The 24,729-nt window shown below is 32.9% G+C and overlaps 1 protein-coding gene across 2 annotated transcripts in view; it reads right to left on the reverse strand.

The window, feature by feature from the left end:
* LOC126737714 (runt-related transcription factor 3-like) overlaps window positions 1–15,446 on the reverse strand; it is a 97,581-nt gene extending 82,135 nt beyond the window's left edge. For both annotated transcript variants that reach the window (XM_050442716.1, XM_050442715.1), the window contains exons 1-2: window positions 15,244–15,446; window positions 1,568–2,161 (exon numbers count right to left, since the gene is read on the reverse strand). In XM_050442716.1, the coding sequence (XP_050298673.1) occupies window positions 1,568–1,970 (403 nt within the window). In that variant the 5' untranslated portion in view covers window positions 1,971–2,161; window positions 15,244–15,446. The remainder of the gene's footprint in view (window positions 1–1,567; window positions 2,162–15,243) is intronic.
* Between the last annotated feature and the right edge of the window lie 9,283 nt (window positions 15,447–24,729).

Raw genomic sequence — 24,729 nt, forward strand, 5'->3', positions numbered from 1 at the left:
TCTTATGGAAGTTGGTCAATAATCAAATAAATTCTCCTCCTCTCTTGAACGATATTCTATTTCATGTACCACGATTTGCTTCTAGAGCAAATATCACTTTTGCTTTAGATCGCGCCAGAACTAACATTAGGTTTCAGGATCCCGTATATCAAATGTGCAGAATTTTTAATTCAGTATCATCAACCTGTGATATATTTGTATGCTCCATAAAGGATCTAGTTTTATCTCTGACAAACCAACAGTTACCATAATTCTTTTCTCTTCCTTTTTTCCCTTGTCCCATGAATCCCATTCTTTGTTCATTCTAATGTTAATTTACATCTACTTTAATTTTGATATATACATGATGTTACTATAGTAATTTAAGTTTTCCTTGTTTTTCTTTATTTTTGTTATTTAATTTATAGTAATTTAATACTTGTTTACACTTTCAAAACATTAATTGTAGATTTTCTTGTAACTGGGCTTTGCCTGTTGGAAATAAACTGCTAAATAAATAAATAAATAATGCGATTATGTTAAAAGAATTTTCAAAAAATACGTTTCCTAGCCGTATTATCAAGACGGACGATATTCAATGGCCTCCTACATCCCCCCGTTTATCCCCAAAATATTTTTAAGAAGACCATTTTGTTGAAGCCCAATATAACAACAAATCATTTTACTCCACGTTCCACTAATATCAGAAGATCACGCTCCTCAATTTCTGAGAACACCGCAAATAAACAACTTCCTTATATGGGTATCTCATTGGCGAATTAGAAATCAGGAGAGGAGAGCGCCGATATTATCTAGTGTCTTCTTGTGCTGGCTGCCATATGCAAAACACCATATTTTGTCATTGTATTTTAAGCCAAAAAATATTCATGTCATAAACAAATTGAACCAGCAGTCATTCATTATTTGGCACAGAAGACCATCAAATTTAGAAGAGTTGCGATAGACAATTTTCAAATGTACCGATTCCATTTTGACAAAAAACTATTTTGGAAGTACGCGTGCGTCATATTTCGCTCCTAAGAACCTCTTTATGCGTAATGATCGATTCACCAACCTGTATACTAAGATGTGTACTAAGGTTATTTTGTGGCATTTCTCTTTGAATCTCATAGAATCTAGCATAAGGTGTAAACTATTAGGATTATAGCATTCTATGAATATGTTAATGATTTTAAGGTGATTTGTTCCAAAAATAATAACGAGGTATTAAACAAATATAGTTAGTTTGTTGTTTGTCTTTTAAGCCAAAGAAAATTATTAATTTTTCTTTCCAAGTACTCATTTTTTGGCAGAAAACACTTTTAAGTCAAAATTATATTTGGATCCAGAATAGGACAATGACTATGCTGAAATCAATTTAAAGTTCACCAGTACCTCCATACTCTGAAGACTGAATAACCGAAAACATTAGGTTCTTCTGTTAGTGTGTAGATGTTTTCATACACATTTGCTCTTATTTTGAGCTTTCTTTAAGTATTGTAGGCTGTTTCTCGTATGCATCAGAAAAACCAATTTTTCTCATTATTCATATTTAAACGACTGAATTAAAAGAAAAAAAACAACTTACCTCTTCCACTCTTCCCCACAAACCTCAAATCGTTAAACTTCGCCTCTCCGTTCTTCATCACAGCACTATGGTTCTTCAAATCCCCACATAAATTCTCCCCATTACCGGCCTGTATTGTCACTTTAGTTCCATCATGCACTTCCGTTGCCGAAATTACCCTAAACCCGTGTGGCGGCAGCGTTTTGTTCGATCTCCAATGATTGGGCAGCTTTGTACAAAAAATATAGGGACTGCCAGTCGTCGCGAGTTGTTCTCCATATTCTTTACGGATATTAGAAATCATTTGGTGTAAGTAGTTTTCGTACGTCGGGTAAGTTGAGGAGAAACTTGGCGATGGGTCACACATCGTATTGCGCGGCCAAGCGTCTTCTGATATGTTACAGCTCTGGATAGGGAGATGCATTGGAGGAAGGTAGCTTGGAATGTTGACGAAGAAATATTTTAAATAATGTGGCTTGTGCTTAAGTAGCTTTAGAATATGCTACATTAGTAAAAAGTTTTTGTCTGTTTCTCTGTATATCTTTGATCACTTTGGTAAGATGTCACTCGAAGATTTTATATTGATGAATGCTTGAAATTGCGTTGGATATTAACCTGAAAATAAAAAATATATATATATACTTTCATTTAATTCAATGTTTTTTTAAATAAAGATAAGAGTGAATTGTAAGCAACATTGGACATTTTTGTGAAAACTTGTTAATAACAATTGCTTCAGGCACAACTATATTTCCATATTCCTTGCTAGCATAGGCTAGATCCAATATCCTTCAGAATGATCCCATTATTAAATTTAATAGAAAATTTAGTTAATATTGTCGCATCATTAGAGAAACCAGAATTTAAAACAGTACAATCAGCGAATAGTAGAACTAGTTTTTGGTATTCTGGTTGGAGAAGTAATGCAGACCTATAATTAAGAAATCTAAAATAACAGACTGAAAAGATCATTAGAGAAATCAATATAGAGATCGCCATAAAACATCAATTTATTTTTTAAAGAAAGGGATTCTTTCTATAAATCCCTAAAACAGATGTGTTAGTGTACATCTGTCTAATCTCTGATCACTTATAGTGTGATGTTTTGGAGATCTTCAACAAACATCATGTAAGTCATGGATGCATAGAAACGCAACATAAGATCATACGTGGTTTAAAGAGATGTAGAAATAGTTGCTATCCTTAAACGAGTTTCCCATTAGATCCATGCTCATAAATCTGTATACGAAAGAGTGAGAGAGAATAAAATTGAGCATTTGTTTGTTGGTTCATGATGCTCAACTGCCTGGAATAAAGAATTAATATCTTCCAGGCAGTTGAAGAAAAAGAAAAGAAACATGGATGAATGATCACGTGATCTAAAGTAGGAGTTAATTAGGTAACAAGAAAGAAAAAGTGCTTCTAGAAAGAGAAGCAGAAATTGGCGTTTCCAGAGTTGCAATCATTGACGGGGTGTCTTATTAGATCCATGTTCATAAGTCTCTATAAGAAAGAGCGAGAGAGAGAAATTGATTGTTGGTTCATGACACTCAACTGCATGAAATAAATGAGTTAATATCTTCCAGGCATTAAATCTAAGCCTAAGTCTTTTAATTTTATACCGCAGATTAAATTGTCAGACAATATCTGGGCATACGCTTCGACCAACACCTACCCTGGGCATCTACAAATAGCGAAGACAAATGCAATAATTAACCAGCTACGAGTATATACACACTTCTTTACTTGCATACCAGACATGAAAACTAAGGACTATGTTTAGCATCTACAGGTTGAATTTGATGCCAATCCTTACTTCCTATAGGCAAATATATATAACCGTTACAAGACTTAAGGTTATCGAAAACAGGGCCTTTCCTAGCATCACGAGAACACACTTGTTTGTTAAGAACATTAGTTTGTAGAAGGACTTAGATACAAAATCGCCGCAAGAAATCATAACAAAACTAAGCAGGCGGTACTACCTAAAGGCGCGGTAATACACGATAACCCTCCCATCTAAAACTCACGAGGTACCTTGAACCTCTTGTAGGCCTCATGTTATTAGTCTTGGTTTTTCTCGCCGTTTCATCTCTTTATATTCTTATGATAGCTATTTTTTCAGAAAAACTCCTGAACCTTTTTAATACTAATATAAGCCATTATGCTAAAGATATCTATATTGTTACTAGAGGACATTACCAGGTATCTATTGGATAAGGTGTATGTATGTATGATTGGCAATTTTAATGTATTACTAATCTAGTGTTTTTCTTGTTCATCAGGTGTGAATTAAAACAATAAAAAATAGTCAACAAATGTGTTTACATACTTACTCTATGAAAACGACTACTAGAAACGTTTATGTTCACTGTATTTATTTACAACTATATATGATTTAAATCTCGCGCCAATATTCCGAACTTTACTTCACTGAAGTGACAACTGATTTCCATCGGCGATGCGGCTCCCTATATACTCGGCAGAACGCTGTTCCGGAAGATTCTCGCTAATCTTTGAGACGTCGTGCGAATCAGCTGGTTTTTCGGTGTTTACAATATCATTGCAATAAAATTTATTTCTACAAACGTAAGTATGTATTGAGTTTTCATATTTTAATTGGCAGTATGTACTGTGTAGATCTTATCAAAATTTCACTTTTCTAGCAATCAGTAACTTTTGGCTGAGTACCTATCTCTGCATTAGCATCAGGTGTTTTGTAAACGCAAACATTATCGGAGAGAGGAATTATGGTAGGTAATGGAAAATTTAAATATTTTTCAGATAAAAAATCACCAAATGTCCTCCATAGAGATTCCTCCTATATTTTGTACAACATTATATTATATCGATTAACAATGGCACCCTAGTTGTAGCCATAGAAAAATATCTTTTACAGAAACACCGAGAATACCACCTAGTCTCTGACATTTCGGAATGACACCGCAAGATGCCTCTGGAGACGCGTGGAAAGTTAGCGAATCTTCCGGAATCATAGTCAGCCGAGTATAAAAGGAGCCGCGTCGCCGCTAAAAGGCAGTTGACAATTAGGTTCGGAATATTGGCGCGATATTCAAATCGGACATAATTAATTAAAAATAAATACCGTAAAAATAAATATTTCTGGTAGTCGTAAGTGATCGTGTTTAGTAGTGTAAGTGTATAAATAAATCAGTTTACAATTTTCGTGCATCGATTGTTTTAGTATTTTTTTTGTATTTGTATAGAGATTTTATAAGAATAGGGATGACAAATGAACATAAATATTAGATACAAGAAGTACTGGCGTCACAAACATAAATTTAAAGATTGTTTGTGTTGCTGCCTAGTTTCAAATCAACTGGTGTGGCCATTTTCCATATTATAACTCTAAAATAAAATCCACCTTGAATCATAATTTATATAAGAATCATTAATGGCACATTTTAAAACTAAGATATAATTTATATTAGATAAGAGGTTTACAAGAGGCTTCACAGGCGTCTAAGCTAAACCGCAAAAATGTGGCCTTACTGACTGGCCCCAAAAATAAGAAATACATTAACAATTCGGTATAAAAAATTTGGCATTGAAGTGTTTATAAATAAGTTTCTTCTGTTAATTATATTTTTAAATGAGTCATAAAGAGGGATTCTTTGGTATTGATATGTGAAGAGTCCTACTTAACATATAAATAAATTTGTTGAATATTTGAGAAGCTACTGCTTTGAGAGGCTTACTTTAATTGTAAAGTTTTATTATTCACGTTCGTCTGAATTCTAAGCAATACTAGTATTTTTTGTTAAGAACTACGTTTACTAAAGTATTTTTTTAATATTGCACTAAATGTTTTAATATAAAAGTAATTGCAGATAGACGATGATAGTCCTACAATAATTTTTCAGATAATTTAAAAATTTATGAATTAAGGTAATACAATAAGTTTAGCTAATAAGGAAAAACCCCATGTAGAATAATTTTAAAACTCCGCAGAAATATAAGCAATAAAATGCTCTGACGGGATGGTTCCCATGAAATTTTAGATCTACGAGCGAGATTGTTCATAAGGAGATCATCAATGCTTTCTTAGAACTTTACACTTGCTTAGTAACATGCCCAAAAATGTCATTTTACTTTTATTTTCCTAATAAGAATTATGCGATTATATTTGATAACTCTTGACCCTTTTCAGAAATCGCAATAGTAGCATTAGCACATTTAATACTCATGCAGGTATTCGTATTTGAAAAAAACTACAATAAATAAAACAAATCAAGATATTATGTTCAACTCGGTGACAGTAAAATTCATCATAAAATACGGCTATTAAAAATAATTACAAATATGTTTTTAAAGCTATTATTTCTTATTTGCATTTATGTCAAAACTTATATATATGTATATGACAACATTTGTAGCGTGTTGAAGGTTAAAGTATATATTAAAAAATTAAAATACAGTTTTTTTTCTAAATCTCAATGTTAATTCATTTGTAGCAGGACCAATGGTGTATAATTATTTTAAAACAATGATTTTGCATTCGGTTTAATTTAGGGAATCCACTTTTAAATGTAAGGTTTTCAGATTATTTGTACTTAATTAAACTCGTGGTCATAACATCAATGTTAGCTAATAAGGAAAAACCCAATAAAAATTATTTTAAATAATCTGGAGAAATATAGATAATTTAATTTTCAAGTCTGTTGTGAACCTTCAATGAGGAGTTTAACAGAGCATTCTGTGTTCAAAATAAGCATTAATTTTCTCTATAAACATATTTTGATAAAATATTTTTTTTCGAGAAACAGGGTGTTAAAGTTAAAAACAAAGTTTTTTAGTCATAACCTTTGTATTACGGCTTTGGAGTAACAAATTGCTTTTTTTGATCTGAAAGGTTTTTTTTTTAATTTTACTTATTTTTCTAAAAATAAAATTTATTTTTAAAATCCTCATTTAGTTTGGAGCAAGCTTCATCCTTTGCCTTTTTTCGTACGATGCAAGGTTTTCGAATAAAAAAATGAAAACTAGTAATTTTACTATATGTTTTAAAAAGTGACAGATGAGATTTTAGTGCAAATAAACTAAAGGTCTTTTGAGTAGCATTTGTTTGAGCAATTTATTTTTAATTTGGAAGGAAACATCTTTTATTCTTAAATAACGTAACACCGCACCAATCTTAGACATAGGCTCAGGTTATAGCTCATCACACTAATTAATCTAAAGTCATTGCAAAGTCTATATATTTCAATTTTTTGTTGAAATATGTTGACTTCGGTCATTGCATTGTCGAGGATTCGGCTTATTGGGAATTGGAGTAAATGTAGATTCTAGTCATTCTGTTGGAATTTTTTCCAAAGTTATATATTTGGTTTAATAATAGCTTTAGGGACAGATCCAAGTTTTTTTATCAATAACTTCTGGATAAATATTGCCTGGGCTCTTATTGTTCTTGAGTTGGTTAGTAGCACGTTCAAGTTCACAATCAATTATGGTAGGACCTTCGTTACTATTGCTAGTAGATGTCACTTCTTATGAATGAATGTAACTGATTCATTCATCATCATTCTGACTTATTTGCTTCAGATATTTCTTTTAATTTTTTTGTGCAGGTTGAAACCATGCTGTATGTCTTTCAGTTCTTCACACCTTTTCTTCATCCAGTCCCCTTTTGCCTCTCTGATTTAAGGTGTTTAGTTGTGACCTCCTTTAATATATTAGATATTTTAGTTCAAGTCGTTAAAAACGTTAATTTCTATATCAAATCAATAAATCATTATAAATGGTTAATTAAACATAATTTCAAATAGGTATACATTTTAGCTGAACGAATTCAAATCAAATTTTTATTTATGGGTCTAAAAATCGTTAGCCCTTATTAGCACTGCTACTGCTGCTGCTATATTTAACAAAAGAAACCCTAGAAACAATTTATTAATAGTAATAGCGAAACATACTTAGAAATGTTTACACCATTCATCCACAAGTAGTTAGATGTTAATGGAAACGGAAACCTAAACCAAGATCTGATACATCTTCAATAACATGGAGCGCCACCTTACTGTATGGATTGGAAGAATAGATTCAATAGAATGGCCGCCGAGATTACCAGATCTAACACCCCTCGATTTTTTTTCTAGGGGTCTGTTGTATTTAAAATACAACTAGATTTCCTTGATGATCTTCAGCAACGAATTATAACAGTATTTCAAAATATAAGAAATGAGTTTCAAGAAAGATAGTATTTTGTGTGACCCCAGTTTAATTTTGTTAACTTTTAAGGGGTTTATTGCCATCTTTTGGGCCTATATTAGACCTTCTTCAGGGCGAACAGAAGAATCAAAGCTTCTTGTTAGATTGTAAAAAGTGGAACATTTATTATTTCTTCGTGAGTATTTACTTACGCCAAAATGCCGTACTAAAAAGAATGTTTAAAAATCGAAATCTTAATAATGATTGGATTTGGCTTGTCGAACTCAAACTGAAGCTGTGGCACTATTTCGAGAAATTGAGCCTGATTGGTCCCCCACTGAGTCAGAGTACTGTGAGTAAAGATGAGGAGCAATTGAGAACTGGTGGACACCTAAGAAATATGCCTAGATAAAAACAGCCTTCGGTAAGCGAGGATACAAAACTGGAGATATGAAGAATGTGGAAGAACTCGGGATTACGAGGTATGTTACAAAACAGCTTTAATTTCAGTCATAATTGATAAATTTTCCAGAACATTAAGATTTTTGAGAAGGTGTCAGCTCTGTCAAGAACGGTAGTACACCAAAGATAATTTCAAATACAAGATTACCAAAAGACTAGGAGTCTCTCTGCGAGCATAGTCTTGACTATAATACAAAGTACCATTAAAACTTGGTGTAGAATCATTCAGTTCTTTAGCATCTTAAGATCAATTATTTTATATTATGCGACTACAAAATAACATTTCCAGGCTTCATGCCACGATGTACATACAATATTTTTTGAATGCAATTAACTAATCTGATATGTCTTGCAGAATGTACCTGCAAAGTTTCAATTTATCTCAGAAATTACATACAGGTTTATTATGAAACCAGTCCAGGAGTTTTTAGAGGACGATCCTGATGTTAAGTTAGAATTTTGATTGATAATGGTCAAATGGTTGTTATTTTCAGGCGAAGACACTTTTACTATTAATGATGATGATGCCGTTTTAAAAAGCCTTGCAAATATCTATAGCATAGCTTTTCTTTTTAGGTACACCGGCCGTTGTCATTAATACATGCCGAAACAAATCCAAAGTGGGTGATCGTTACACAGCATCAAGCAAAAACTAATGTGTGAACTGGAATCATTGGAGATCGAATTGTTTGCCCAATTTATTTGGGGATAGATATTTTGTATTTTTACGGAATACATTTGTATCAGACTATTTCTTACTGAAAATGGAAATCTTCACTTTCAGGTTTTGAAGGTGGTGCTCATTATGCTGCTTTCTTGTCTTCAGGTACCGTCTCCGTTGCGAAGGTTGGCAATCATCATGGCAATTCAATATATATTTTTGAAACAGCAAATCTAAAGAATTGACTTGAATTTTTCGCTGTATATAGGATATATCTACAAACTAGTTACTGTAATTTACGTTATTTCTTTTTTTTATTCATCCGTCTTTCTTTTTCATTTGATTCTTTTTATCCGACAAATGTGTCTGAAAGTCTCTGGTCTTTTATATCTTCGTTCTTCATGGATCCATGTTATAAAGCAGCACAAAAAGCACTCAGCAATATGATATTCAAGGATAAACTGATTTCTCTTGTGCAGAATATTTTTTTCACTTTCATATCTAATTCTTATTTCCTGGGAGTTGTTTTTGTTGATAATGATATTTCGGTATATGTATTTTTCTACCTGTTGTACTGAGCATTGGTCTTCTTTCACCTTGTGAAGTATTTGTAAATCTTTGAGCGTGCTTGCTATCAGTAATGCATCATCAGCATCCTCAGGGTATTAATGGATATTCCGTTTATGTATAATTTATGAATTCTGCTGCTAATGTATGTACCATAATTTCTTAATAATTTTTTTTCGCAATAGATGAATTGGACGGAGAGGGACAATCGAATATACACTAAGGTCACCTCACTTTGCTCCATTAGGTTTGCAAGTGTGAGGTTGCCTTAAAGGTAAAGTCTACTACACCCAGAAATATTGAAGAACTAAAATAGAGCATCAGAAACAAAATTCAATTAATTACGCCGAATGTTTTAAGAACTTTAGAAACAGACATTTATCAGCGTTTAGAGCTTTGTTAAGAAGTAACTGGTTTTTGTTTTTAAACAGTTGCTTAAGTAATATATAGTTTTTCTTACAAACATTTTATTTATAAAAAAAATAGGTACAAACTTTGTCACAAACTAGAAATTGTATGTAATCAGAAGAAAATACAGAAATCTTTAATTTTCTGAGCAAGAAATTACACTGCAAAGTTGCAAAAAGACTTTGAACTATCGGGGTTAAATAGAAATTGTCCTCAATGTTCTGGAAGAAATAAAAAAAAATTTTGTTTGTAACTAGGGGTTTTTAAGGCATTTCTTGGGTCCAGAAGTTAGTTTATTATATTTTATTCCAGACATTTAAAGCTATTTTAAGTTTGTTATTTACAGTTTTCTTGACTAAGGTCTTATTTAGCAGTTATAGATAAAAAATAGAATTTTCTATTATGCACATAATTATTGTGCAACATATGTCAAAACCTACATAATAACAGTACCAGAAATGATTTAATTTAATTTAAAAAAGTAAAAAAAAAATTGATTTTCTAATTAGTGAAATCCATTTTAAATTATTATGATTTGTACAAGAGAGGTATCATTTCACTTTAAAAAATATGTGAGGTAAGTGCAAGTATTTTTTTAACGATTGATCACTTCCTCAAGATATGCATTTAGAAAATATGCATTTAAGGTCGGGATATTTTCCTGTTAATTTGCATATACCTCTACAGAGTTTTTTCAAATTAAAGTCAAGGGTTAATTGATTTCAAAAAGAAAAGTATAGCGTCAATTTTCCTCCTTCCCCCTTTCGGAGGGGTTCAGTAAGAAAATATGCGGCAAAAATGTTTCTTAGTAGACGTGTTTTTGCGTTTCTTTGACATATTTTTTATATTTATTCCTGGTTGAGTCCCTACCCTATATAATCTCTTTATTTTGTAATTATCTAAGGAATCATTTAACTAACATGCAGTATTTTGTCCAACCATCTAAACAAATAAAAACTCTTGAATATAATTCCCCAACGTACTCACAAAAATCCACGCGAGTCCTTTATTCCTAAAAAAAACAATAACAGGCAAGTAGGTAAGGCACCTTAAATTACCATTTCCTTGCCAAATAAAAAAATTGTGTTTTTTTTTTAACACAGGGTGTAAATAAATAGATGCGAAAAAATTCAAAAACTCAATAGTCCTAAAAGTCCTAACTTTTGAGATACCGGGTGGTAAAGATTGAAGATTGTTTTTTACAATACCTGTGAGACCCCTGTAGATATTTTAGTAATATTTGGTATGCATTTTCTATGCATCAAAAGGCATTTTCTGAAGCTCACTATTTTTTTAAAATTTATATCAGTGACGTTTGTGCAAGGTTTTAAGTAAATATTTTTGATGAAAAATATGGTACACCACTGTTTACTAAACCTTTTTTATTTTTTACTTAACCTATTAATCTGTATTAATAGGTTATACACCTGTTAAATATCTGCTGATGATTGTTGATTAATTGTCAGTTCTTGCTTCCTTTAAAAATAGAAACTTTTTTGTGCAATTTTGATCCATTTAATCAAAATGGCAAATTATTCAAATGCAGAAATGACCGATATGCATTTTGTTTATGGTCTTGCTAACGGAAATTCATTGCAAGCATCTAGAATGTATGCTGAATTGTACCCTCAACGAATGACACCTCAACATACATTATTTGCACGCCTTCATCAAAGACTACGAGAAACTGGAACTTTTCGACCAAGAAAGCATGATTGTGGTCACCAACGCGATATTAGAACACCGGAATTGGAAGAAGCAGTACTTAATTTAATTGATGAACAACCTGACGGCAGTACTAGAAAAATTGGTTTGCAGGTACATGTCCATCATATGACGTTATGGACTATTTGAATGAATCAGTTATTATATCCATATCACGTACAACGAGTCCAGGCTTTATCACCACTAGATTTTCCTAGGCGTCTTGAATTGTCTCGTTGAATGTTAGAAGTCATTGAGCAAAACCCTCAGTTTTTAAGGCAGATTCTGTTTACCGTCGAAGCTAATTTTTCCAGAGAGGCAATCATTAAAACTCTTAATCGGCTAATGTATCTAGCAGGATACATTAGTATTGACACGCTTTCAGCAAGATATCGTAATAATATAGGGAAAACGGGCAGTGTATACTGAAAGATACAAAAGCATGTAGCAAGGCAATTCGGTAGTGGGGATGATCGATCGGACTATTTTCCGCTATTACCACCCGAAGACTGCTACATTTCCGATGTTGGAACTTATCAGATGATAAAGAGGTGGACACAAATGTTTTGGATTTGAATAATCCTGAAATTCATTCACCACATATACCAGTAGATCAATCTAATGATTTTGATAGTTCTGATGACGATATACCATTATCCGTTATTACGGAGAATTTAAAAAACAAAAACAAAAACAAAAAAGGCATAATTTCAAATGGGAAAGGGAAGATTTTGAGTATTAGCAATTGCCCATTGAGATTGAACACGAGTCTCCAGATGATATACTTACTCCCCTTCAATATTTTCAAAAATTTTGGGACGATTCTGTTATTGAGTACATTGTAGAGCAAACCAATATCTACTCAACATTGACAACAGGTACGTCAATAAACACGTCTCTTAGTGAAATAAAAGCCTTTTTAGGCGTGGAACTTCTTATGGGAGTTGTAAGCATGCAGTCCTTTGAAAACTAGTGGTCGCTAAATCTTCGATATAACCTTATTGCTGATGCTATGCCGGTAAAAAGGTTTAAAAAATTGAGACGACTTATTCATTTTTGAAGACAATAATGCTGATGCCCATAGAGATCGTCTTTTCAAGATAAGACCTTTGTTAGAAAGAATTAGGACTAACTGTATAAAAACCAAGGGTGAGAACCTTTATTCGATTGACGAAATGATGATAGCATATAAAGTGACCAAAGCTGGAAATCTAAGACAATATATGCCAAAAAAACCTAAAAAATGGGGCTTCAAGATGTTTGTAAGAGCTGGGATATCTGGAATAGTGTATGATTTTTTTATATATACTGGATCTACTACTTTTGACAACATGATTCTTTCTGGAACCGAAGCTGAACTTAGATCAGGCGGAAAAGTAGTTGTACAGCTTTGTAAAACGATTTCAAACCCCATTGAGACTTATGTATATTTTGATAATTGGTTTATTTTTTAAGATCTGATTATTTTACTAAAAAACGATTATGGCATAAACAGTTTAGGTACTGTGCGAAGTAACCGATTGCAAGATTGTACATTAGAACAAGATAAATCTTTACACAAGAAGGGTAGGGGGACTTTTGATTATAAAGTCGATAATAATGCAGGCATTGCAGTCGTAAAATGGGCTGACACAAAGTGCGTTACCCTAGCCAGCTCGTACGTATCACACACTCCTACTTTTCAAGTAAAGCGATACAGCAAAAAGGAAAAAAAGAAAGTTGATGTGGTATGTCCACAAATTTTAAAGCAATACAATACCCACATGGGTGGTGTAGACTTAGCTGACATGCTAATAGCTCTTTATAAGACACCCTATAAGTCACGGCGTTCGTATTTGGGGATATTCGGACAACTTATTGATATTTGTGTAAATAACGCTTGGTTGTTGCACAGACGAGACAGTGAAGTCCTTGGACGGAAATATGACCATTTGAAAGAATTCAGAGTAAGTTTGGCTTTATCGTTGCTTAAAACCGAGCAAAAGACCAGCAAAAAAGATTAGGGTTCCAGTAATGGCAAGACCAACTGATGATATCAGATATGAGCAAATTGGACATTTTCCCACATTTACACAAAAGGAAGATGTAGGCTGTGTACGAATGGACAATCCACGGTTTTTTGTCAAAAGTGTAATGTGGGATTATGTTTTGTGCAAGGACAGAATACGCGCAATTGTTTTTTAATATACCATGTTAAAGATGCCTGAGCGGTCAATGTATCCCATAGGATACGTACAAAGAAAAATTCTTTGTATGTAAGCAAAAAAAATTTTTTTTTCGTATTTTTTGTACTCTGTATAATGCAAATAAAGAAAATAATATAACAAAATATATATTTTTTTTATTGAAATTAAAAACTTGCCCGATTAAGGGAATCATTAACTACCATAATAACTACATTTGGGCATAGATGAAAATCCCCATACCATAGTTGAAGTTCATCACCAACAACAATTGTCTTTAAATGTATGGGTTGGAATCATTGGAGACCACCTTATTGGCTCACATTTTATACCAAAGGGATTAAATGGGGAAACATACACTCGTTTTCTCCCAGACACACTTCCAGGACTTCTTGAGGCGGTACCCCTAGATGTTAGAAGAGTAATTTGGTTTATGCACGATGGGGCTCCTGTCCATTTTAGCACGTCGTTATTTAGACAAAACATATCCAAATCGTTGGATAAGCCGGGGCGGTCCTCAGTTTTGGTCACCAGATATGAATCCACTAGATTTTACCACATGGGGTCATTTAAAAACAGGATTCCGGTACTGGATATTAATTACTTGAGAAATCGAATCATTAATTCATGTGCCGTAATTCAAATTTCTCCTGGAATTGTTTATCGGACTCGTTGACAAATCCGTCGACGTATAGACTCTCTCATAATGGCAGAGGATGGTAATTTTCAACATTTTTTATAATTATTTAATTTCATTTTCTTTCATTTGGTTTAAAACAAAAATTAGAATCACATCTAAACATTAATAATAAACACGTAATACATTTAGGTAGATGGATTTTATTTTTTTAATCGAATACGCAACCTCGGACAAAAGAAAGTCAAGAGATCAAATGTGCTCAGAAATATATAAATGAGAATTACTTAAAAAAAAAAACAGAAAAAAAGTGGCGTACCATATTTTTATCAAATATATTTAGCTTAAACCTTACACGAACGTCACTGGTACAAATAAAAAAATTAGTGAGCCTCAGAAAATGCCTTTCGATGCATAGAAAATACATATCAAATTTTATTAAAATATCTAATATAAGGGGTTTTACAGGTATTATAAAAAAACATATATTTTTCTTCAATCTTTACTACCCGGTATCTCAAAACTGAAGCCTTTTAGGATATACGATCATATAAAGTTTTTTTCTTAAAATTTGCCCAAGAATCAGCCCATGAATTTTTTCGCACCTATTTATTTACACTCTGTATATGATATAGATTTAAATTAGGTCTTGCTAACATGTTTTCGTTCAAATATTTTAAAGTGACTTTTTTCAAAAACTACTTAATGCCGCCGGCCGGCTTAAGAGTCCCACTCATTAAATCCAAACGTTCATCAGCTTCCAACATATTATGCATAAAACCACATGGCTTCAAAGTAATTTGTGACAAATCGAGGAAATTATGTCTCGCATCTTGGTCAAATTATGAAGATGATTCATTTTATTTATAAAAGCGCGCGCCACACGCATAACGTTAATATTACTCACCATTCAGCGGGTTTTACGTCAGATTGTAATTACCATGAAAAAACTATTTTGATTTTAGCCTACTGGTAGTCCATAAAACAACTAGAAAAGTCCTTAAAAACCGTTAAGATTTAAAAAAAAAACTTTTTAAACTTTCGCGCCTTTTAATTGCGCCAAAAAGCTCCAAAAAACACGCCGCGTATTATAGAGTGTCCACCGTTCCGTGTGACGGATCATTTAGAACTATCCGCTCCTCGGGAACTTGTATAGTCATTCTACGGTAAAATTGTTATTGTTAACCTTCCCATTCTGTTTCATAAAACAAAGATAAATGCATACGAACGCGGCAAGTAAAAGCGAGAGAGAAAGGGCGAGCTTTTCAGGGCTGGTGTATCGTATACATAGAAACACGGTGGAAGGAGGGATCTTATAGATCGTATACCGTTTATTCCGTTTTTAGCCTTAAACGTGGAGGAAATTATGAAGAATAGGGCGGGATTTGGGGCGGGACTTGCGCCTTCCATAAATAGTTTTGTTGATACTGCTTAATGTTTTTGTTTATTCGAATAGGGAGCGATAGTCTTAAGATTCGGCAACTCAGTTTTGATAAAACTGAGAAGAACCAGCAGGGCCACCCCTATCAGGCGCAACAACCTGAATATGTATTGTATACCATTTGTTTGCTCCATTCATTCAGTAAAACGCAATATAGATATACAATGTAAGTCTGGAACATGGAATAAATTCAGTAGATCATAGACGATTTTTTTTAAATAGCAACCCTAATTTTTTATTGCGTTTTTTTAAAGACCGTGTCTGGATTGAAGGTATTGGCGTGAAAACGATGTATGCCACATTCAGTAGGTTTTGAGAAATCGCCTCTGGAAAATCATTTTTAATCCACAAAATCAAAATTAAATTCTTTTTATTTGAATTCGGTTGTAAAAGATAAAACACCTTACCTAGTCTTATACCAATAAAAAGGTTTTAAAAAAAATCACTAGATTTACTTTTTTGGAATTTAATTTGCAAAAAAATGTGGCTTGTATCCTTTTACATGAAAAATAAAAGTTAAATGAAAAATAAATTAATTGTCATCACTTAATGGGTAGTCTTCATCCAAATGCTCTATATCCATCGGTAACGCCCCTTCTTTGACTAACCAGTTTTTTTGTGCCAATATCCAAAAAAAAAATATGGCTTACTTCAGGTATATACGGTAGCAAAAGTGATAAATTATCAAGTTTTTTGGGGTTTATTTTTATTGGCTCCATATATTTTTGTTTTAAACATTCTGTTAAACATTGCCTTCTAATACCTTTTTTTCAAATATTTACAATTTTAAATTGTCATTTAAGTAATGTTTTATCTTTAAAAGGTTGGGATTTACGCTGTCAAACTTAAAGATACAAATTTTGCTAAAGGCAACTTTTTCTTTTTCATCGGTAAGCTTTTTTTTAGTAATATTTCCTTCTAAAGAAGTCTTCTCTCTTCATTACAGTAACTTTAAACGGATTGGTTCTCTTACACTTACTTACTGCCTCATACCAATCTGCTAGTTCATATACTGCCTTTATCTTCTTTTTATATTTCTCTATCATAGCAAAGTCCCTATCGGACGGAAGATGAGTATGCCCCACTACTAAGAATCTATGCTCTATGGATTCAAATACACCTTCTGTAACCAACTGCTTCCACAAGACCCAATTCTTATTTTAACCTCCGCAATTATCTGTATATACAATAAGGTTTTTGGGGAGGTGTTCTTGTTCTTTGAAATTTTTAAAGAGAATACTGGAAATCTCATCGCTACCTCTTTTACCAGTATTCTCAGACCACATGTACATATACTTAGCCCTTATCATTCACACAGTCATGGACACCAAGATTATATACCCATGCCTTCCTTAAGTAAAAAGCAGGACCAGTTGTTAAAGAGGGTACAGCGAGTGCTTGCTGAAGTTCAAATGATAATACGTATGTATCCTTTAAAGCAGTCATTTTTATTTCATCCTTTAAAGTTTTTTGCATTACTTCAGCGCGCCTTAAATGCAACTCCTTTTCTGTCTTTAACTTCTTTAGAGATTCTTCATCTTCTTTAGAATTCTCAATGTTTACATCTAGTTCATCGCATATCTTGCAGGTATCGCTTCTTGGTAGCTTAAATCCTATATTAAACTCAGAACAAAATATCCTTCTGTATTTGTCCTGACTTACTATAGGTATTATATTTTTTTCAACACACCAAGGCTTATAATAATCATAGTATAAAGAAGATATATTGAGGTCATGATTAATGTAAGTTTTATGAGGATTTTTTTTCCTACTGTAATGGCTTGTGTATTTTGGAATAATATTAATATGGTCTCGAGCTGACTGGCAGGCCTGCTCCGGTATTTTATTATGACGCACTAGAAACTTCCCTCGTTGATCTGGTTTAGGTGTGGTTAGGCCTTCAAGCATTTGTTTGTGCAGAAGCTGTAATTCTGAGACTTCTGAGACGTCAGATCATGAATGGAAATAAATTTTCTTTTACATATTTTTACATCAAAGCCATTGACCCTCACAAAATAGTGAAAACTAAAATTCCGAGAAGAGACAGCTCTCTTTGTTTTCTTGGGGTATGAACGTTTTTTTGGCAACTGCTTTATGTTATGAAATAAATACGCGTTTTGCTTGTCATAATCGCCAATATTCCAAAAATCGTCAAACATTTTATTTTCTGTACCTTGAAGCAACATCCTACAGTTTTTGTTGCAACCACATGGTGGACCTAAGACTCTAGCTTCAATATTTTTGCCTTTTTTATTTATATAGGGCGAACCAAGATTTCGACGTATTTTTCTTAATTCAGATCTTTCGACGTTTTTTTTTCGCCATCTAGTTTTGTTTCTTTTTTCAGGGGTAGGAAACTCAGCACGGCGTTTTTTTCTGGATTCCTGTAAACAAAAAATCCGCTATATATGGTTATTTTAGTATTCTGACAAACATATTGGGATGATGATTGGGATGATGGGTTTGCCATAAACATTATTACAGATATTTTAAGAAAATACACAAAAATAATGGCAAAAATACATAGCTACAATTTTCAGAAAAAAGGTATATGCCACAAAATAAGCCAAATAAGTTTCAAAATAACATAACTAAAATTTTCAGTAAAAGGGTTTAAGCCTCATAACCTCAAATACATACCTGTTGCTCTTCACAGGATGACGCACTGGATTCATTTTCACTCTCTACGTAGTCTCTGTCTTTTACACTATCGTCAGAATTCCATTCACCGCTATTTTTTTCACTAGAATTACTTGAAAACTCCTTAAACTCTTGAGAACATCCGGCACGTGGGCTACTCATGATGGCGGCTTGTAACCTTAAACCGAAAATTTTCATTACACAGCAGATTTTGTGAAAACGACACTTTAGCACAGTAATAATGATCATAAAAATATGCTGTATGTGGCTAGTACCTTTATTTCCGAGTAATTTCAAATAAAAAAGTCAGGTATAAGGATTTTGTGGCTTTTCACGCCAAGGGCTTCAATTATACATAGCTGCAAAAGTTCAAGTTTATGTGATTAACTGTTTTCAAGAAAATTAAATTATAAAATCTGTTTTACTCTTAGAACATCGGACAATCATGTCATATTGACTTTCCAATTTTTTCATACAATATATAATTTTCTTAATCCACTACATATATTTTTATTGTGTTGTATTTTGTAACAGGTAAAAAATGTACTCCTTAAAAGTTTCATTTATTTGCTGACTAATACTATATACTTTGAGAGTAATCAACAAATTTTTCAGAATAAAAAAAAAGATTCCTGACAAAAAAGTTATTAAAAAAAAAGCAACTTGGCAACATAGAATACCTCTATGTTTACAATGGACGTATCAGATGTAATCAATATAATGCCCGTATCTCCAGAAATTCCCAAGGAATTTTAATATTTTTTTAACCAGATATTAACAATCAATAGCTAAATCAATCTATTGTGGTTATAAACCCCAATAAACCAAAGTTTTTTTTCTGAAAATTACTTAAAAATCTTTTTTCTATAATAAATAAGCTATAAGGTTTATCCATATCCTTTGGCAGTTATAGCCGTTAATAACATCTAACTCAATAATTTTTAATCAAAAAACGTTGGTTTGTAGAGGTTTGCAACCATCTGAAATCCGTTTAGATATTTATAACCGTAAACCGGGGTTACTTTGTCACCTTTTGAACATACTTTTACTTGTAACTTCGGTATCCTTCGGAATTTGGGTGGCGAAAAATTATGAGTATACCGACGAAATCATCCTCTACAACTACAACAATGCTAATTTTTTTTACAAAAAGCGATTTAGCTAAAAAAAAATATATTGATGGTGACAAAGTAACCCCGTGGTTGGGGCTACTTTGTCAGAAAGTTTTATTAACGTTTAAAACACCTTAAACGACATTATACTGACAAAGAAACCCCAGATATGGGGCTAAAATATATTGGCGTGTGTCATATAGGTAGGTACCTAATTTTCTTTAACATCCAAATGGTGAAAAACACCAAAAATAAACAACTTGCTTATACAAAAGTTAAAAAATATTTATTTTTAGTAAACAAACCAGAAAACAAAACAAGAAAATAGAAAACAAACTTATACATACATTTTGGTATCGGTAGGTATAGTAGGCAATTAATGCCTAAATAAACAGGAAGTTTGATACACAACCTTAATGCTGTAGTAAACATACAAAAATATTCAACTTAACATAAACTCAACAAAACAAAAAGTGAAAACTTCACTGAGGTTAATCAATACGGCACTAAACGTTAAGGCACTAGACTTTAGTTAGGCACATATTCGTCTTCTTCGTCTGTATGATAGGGATCTTCATCCGAACTATCTTCACATCTATCACAAATGAAATAGGGATCCCTACTATCATTGTTACAGATGCCACAAATCCATTTTTGGCATTTGCAGCATTTTATCCATTCAACTCGATATTTGTAGTTTTCTCACAAACACTTACAGATGCCACATTTGTTTGAATCATCTATTTTTCGTGTCGATTTTCTTAATGGGAGATTTTTTTCTTTACCCTTAACACCCAACTTTGATTTATTTGTTGCGCTCTTCGAATTTCCTTTAGAGGTGGATGGTTCTACATCATCATCGACAATATTCATGGCGCTCTCGCCTACTTCTACCTTTACTTAGTTGGCTGTTAGTGACACTGTGTCACTAACGGCCACCCAAAGTCTGTTCAGTAAAATGGGAAATTGTTCTTTTGGAATTGACCCAGGATATCGACTTTCTCTTCGCCAGCTTTCGAGAATATCACGCCATCTCTTCTTCATTGGTCCGAATACCGCCACATCTAATGGTTGCATTAGATCTGTGGCATTGGGAGGAAACGGGCTCATATATATATCATGTTCTTGTGCTGCCTGTACGACACTTGGAGCAAAATGGCTGGTCAAGTTGTCTCCTACGAGGATCACTCTTTTTCTAGGTTCTCTTGTTCTTAGGACATGTGAAAGTAAAATTTCCTTAAACCATATCTCGAATAAGTTGGCGTCAAACCAGCCACTTGGACTATTTTTGTAAACTGTTCCTGGTGGGCCGCCTTTACACCAGTTTTCATAAATATTATTGGCTTTATATACCACCATGGGCGGCAACAAGACTCCACTGGCGCTACCGCAGACCATTATGCTAATGGCTGTCCTGATGGAATGATTTTGGACACGTTCGACCCTTTTCGAGTTTCGTGGAACAATGACTTTTCTAGCACCGGGGTCATCAGTGACGTTTGTTTCGTCATAGTTATATAGGTATATATTACAGGAAAAAGTTTAATTTAAGTCCTTTAGAAGTTAACCTTTTACTTTGGAATTCCAGGAGATATCGAATATCGACTTATATACAAAACACCTTGTTCAACAAAAATTTACTCTATTTTATTTCCTTTTATAAGTGTTCAAAATATAGCCCATTCATACTCATTGGTAATGTCCTAAACGTACTTAAAATTTGTTTTGAATGTTTCTTATAACTTCTGGAGAAATTAATCTACACTCATGCCTTATTCTAGTTTTGAACCCCTCAACGTTTGCGGGCTTAGACACATAAACTTTGGTTTTCAAATATCACCCACAGGAAGAAATCTAAAGTAGTTAGATCGGGAGGTCTTGGTGGCCATTCAAAAGATCCTCTTCTACCAATTCATCTGCCTGGAAATATAGTATCCAGATGGCTTCGAGCAAGACATGGAAAATAGGGAGGCGCATGATCTTGTTGAAACTAGATTTTGATCAGGAAACAAAGCAGCCAGATTTGTAATTAGTTCCTCTTGTAAAAACTGTAAATATCTTGCTCCAGTTAGATTTTCTTCAAAGAAAATTTGGCCTATAACTTGGTAGCCCCCAATTCCTGCCCAAACATTCACTTTCTCTGGGTGTTCTTGAATGGATAATAACACACTAATTTTGGGATTTTCATTGAGTGCAGATTTACGAGAAATAATCGTTCTTCTAATGTGGCAATTTTCCCCAAACTGATTTTCAATTTTGCTCACATGTTTCTGATTAAATCCGTAACCTCCGTTTGGGTCCTTGTTCTATCTCCGAATCCAACCATCATTAAAATTTCAATCTTGTGCTTTTCACTTAAATAGGGCATTGCGTTTAAAAAGTACTTAAATCAGAAATGTTGACTTATAATAATGATCAACTAAAAAGTAAAAGACTACACTCAAAACAGGTCCTTTAATAACGTTAAAATTTACTTATAATAGTTAAAACAATTTTTTTCAAAAAAGGCAATTATCTTAAAATTAAGTGATTCTAAACCTATTCACAACAATGTACAATTTTACAGTATTATTCAGTGAAACCAAGTGGTTTAAAGTTTTTAAATAAAAAAATAGTAGATTACATATTTCGGAAACAAGCAATAGACAAGAAAAGCTCTTTAGAAATAACCCATTTTTAAATACTAACCAGGTCCGTATTATAAAGAAAAAACCTTGAAAACTGCTATTTTTTATACCGAAACGTCGAGACAGACATTTAAGTTATACATTGTTGAAAAGGAAAATAAAAATTCTTTTTAAATAGAAAATAAAAAATCCAGGTCCGTATTTAAAAAAAAAGTTGATGATGATATCTAAAAAACGAAACGTCGCATAAAAAATCTAAATACATTTTTTTAATCAAAATAAAATGCCGCAACTTTTTTCTAATTTAACCGCCCTCGTATCTTTTATAGTATAGGAGATAGCAATACTGTCCCTATGAAAAAGGAGACACCCTATATATGTCTGATTTTTTTATTTAGCAAAATAGACTAGGAACATTTTAGGATAGGAATTATATATAAAAAACATATCTGAGATTAATAGTTTGTATAGTCCTATGATTGGAACCTTTGGTGTGACACTCAAGAGTTGTTTTTAGTGGTAAAACTGTCTCATAATTTAATCATTTGTATGTTGAATATTGATAGATAATATCATACCGATTCTAATATTTTTGAGCCAAACACTTTAATGATTCACTGTATTTTACGCAAATATTTGCAGTTTACAAAAAATATGAAGACCAATTATTACAAATTAAACCACTGCAAGCAGCTCCCTCTGAAATCATAAATTTATAAGCTTTAATTTATTTATGTTGTTTAATTTTTATTCAAATTATGAACGCTAATAAAATATAAACAAGTCATATATTTATTTATGCATTAAATTGTGTAGTAAAATCGCAGTCCTACACAGTAAATATTTCAAAGTTTATTTCTATATCACCGCAAAACGCCAAACGTCGAAAACCGCTATTGCGGGAGGTCAACACTTATTATTCAACCGGCTATTGGGCTTCGGGTTTTATAGTCATGAGACAGTTTTAACGTTTTAACACTCCTCTTAGGATTGCGGTTTGCCTTTTACACTTTGCCTGCCTGTGGTCTGAACGGCTTTCAAATAAAAGAGTTGCATGCACTCAGAACATTGTAATCATTGATCATCGATCTCCTTTTTTTACAAAAAATTATAATAGTGGTTCAATATGTTCGGCGGTTTACTTATTGGTACCGGGAAGCTTAAGGCCCTAATTATGTTCAAAAAGGCAGAAATTGAAAGAATATAGTGCCATATCTTAAAGAGTTTTTAAACGATTTTTACTGTCCAAGAAGTCACTTCTCGTGCACTTTACAAGCGAGTAGCCACTAAAATTTCAATCCTTAGTTCAAACTTTGGCATGCATTGTTGATATGTCAACACATTATCCTTAATAAGAAAGAAAACCTTCTTTTACAAAAAAAGTTAAAATATCTTAAAATCTTGGTACTAGCTGATAAGAACACCACAGCTCATCCACCTATTTTAATATTTAGTCTCCCAAAGGTTACATGAAAAGACAAAATCTTTATAAAAAAATAGTCAATATAACACCCGAACACACCCATACTTGATATGACAAAACTTATTATAACCTGACATATCGACTTATAAATATACAGGTTGGAGAATTAAAGATTACGCATTGTCAAAAAATAGATCGAGTTCTTGCGCACTAAATATTTTAAATGTAGTTTCCAATATTGACACAAGTTTTCGTCATCAAATACTAACACTAGTAAGTGCAAAATTCTTTTATTGAAAGGGTCCAGGAAAAAGGGCGACTGCAACAAATGATGTGTAGAAGTGGATTTAACACGATCAAGTAGAAGTGTTAGAGAGGAACTAGCTATGGACCGTAAAACTGTTACTAGAATTAGGTACAAATGTTTAAAATACTAGACGTGAAGGAGATTCACTTGAACCTTTGTTTTTCTTTCACTAAAATACCTAACCAATCTTAAGAACTTAACCACGACCACTAATTTATAAATCGTTGGCTTATGGCTTATTGGCTTTTAAACTTGAGTTTCATAGTAGTCAATCAAACTCTCCTGACCTTCAAGGGCATATCTGCAAGTTGGCTTAGTATTATGTTTATCGAGATTGATCTCACGAGTCCTAACGCCACTCTTCAGGCTTGAAATTGAATTCTGTCGAGCTTCTCTAAAAGATTTAAGCCATAATCAAGGTGAGATCTAACAGTCTCCTTGTATAGAAAGAATAAACTTCTCGGATCTGTTTCTTACCATGTACTAGCTAAACATCTCATGACATTAATTTCCCTTATTGTGTTCTTTCCATGTCTTGTGTCTATGTAGGATAATGCCAAGATGTTTAACTGAATTTGTGCAGGTTTGATAGTGGAAAATTCCGATTGATGATTTGAAAGCCTAAGGTTCCTCAGGGACTTATTGATTTTCTGGACCAATACTTCTAGATCATCATCATCTACATATTTAATCAAGTTGACATTCTTATCCATGGTATGCCTCGAGTCAGTATATAACTTAAAAAGTAATGGCGAGATTGGAGAACCCTGTGGAATAAGCCCTCTGTTTACTATGAGCACTCGATTGGTAGGATCCCTTAGAAGTATACATCTGTTTGTCATA

This window comes from Anthonomus grandis, chromosome 6, assembly GCF_022605725.1.
Source record: "Anthonomus grandis grandis chromosome 6, icAntGran1.3, whole genome shotgun sequence".
In the NCBI taxonomy this organism is placed as follows: domain Eukaryota; kingdom Metazoa; phylum Arthropoda; class Insecta; order Coleoptera; family Curculionidae; genus Anthonomus; species Anthonomus grandis.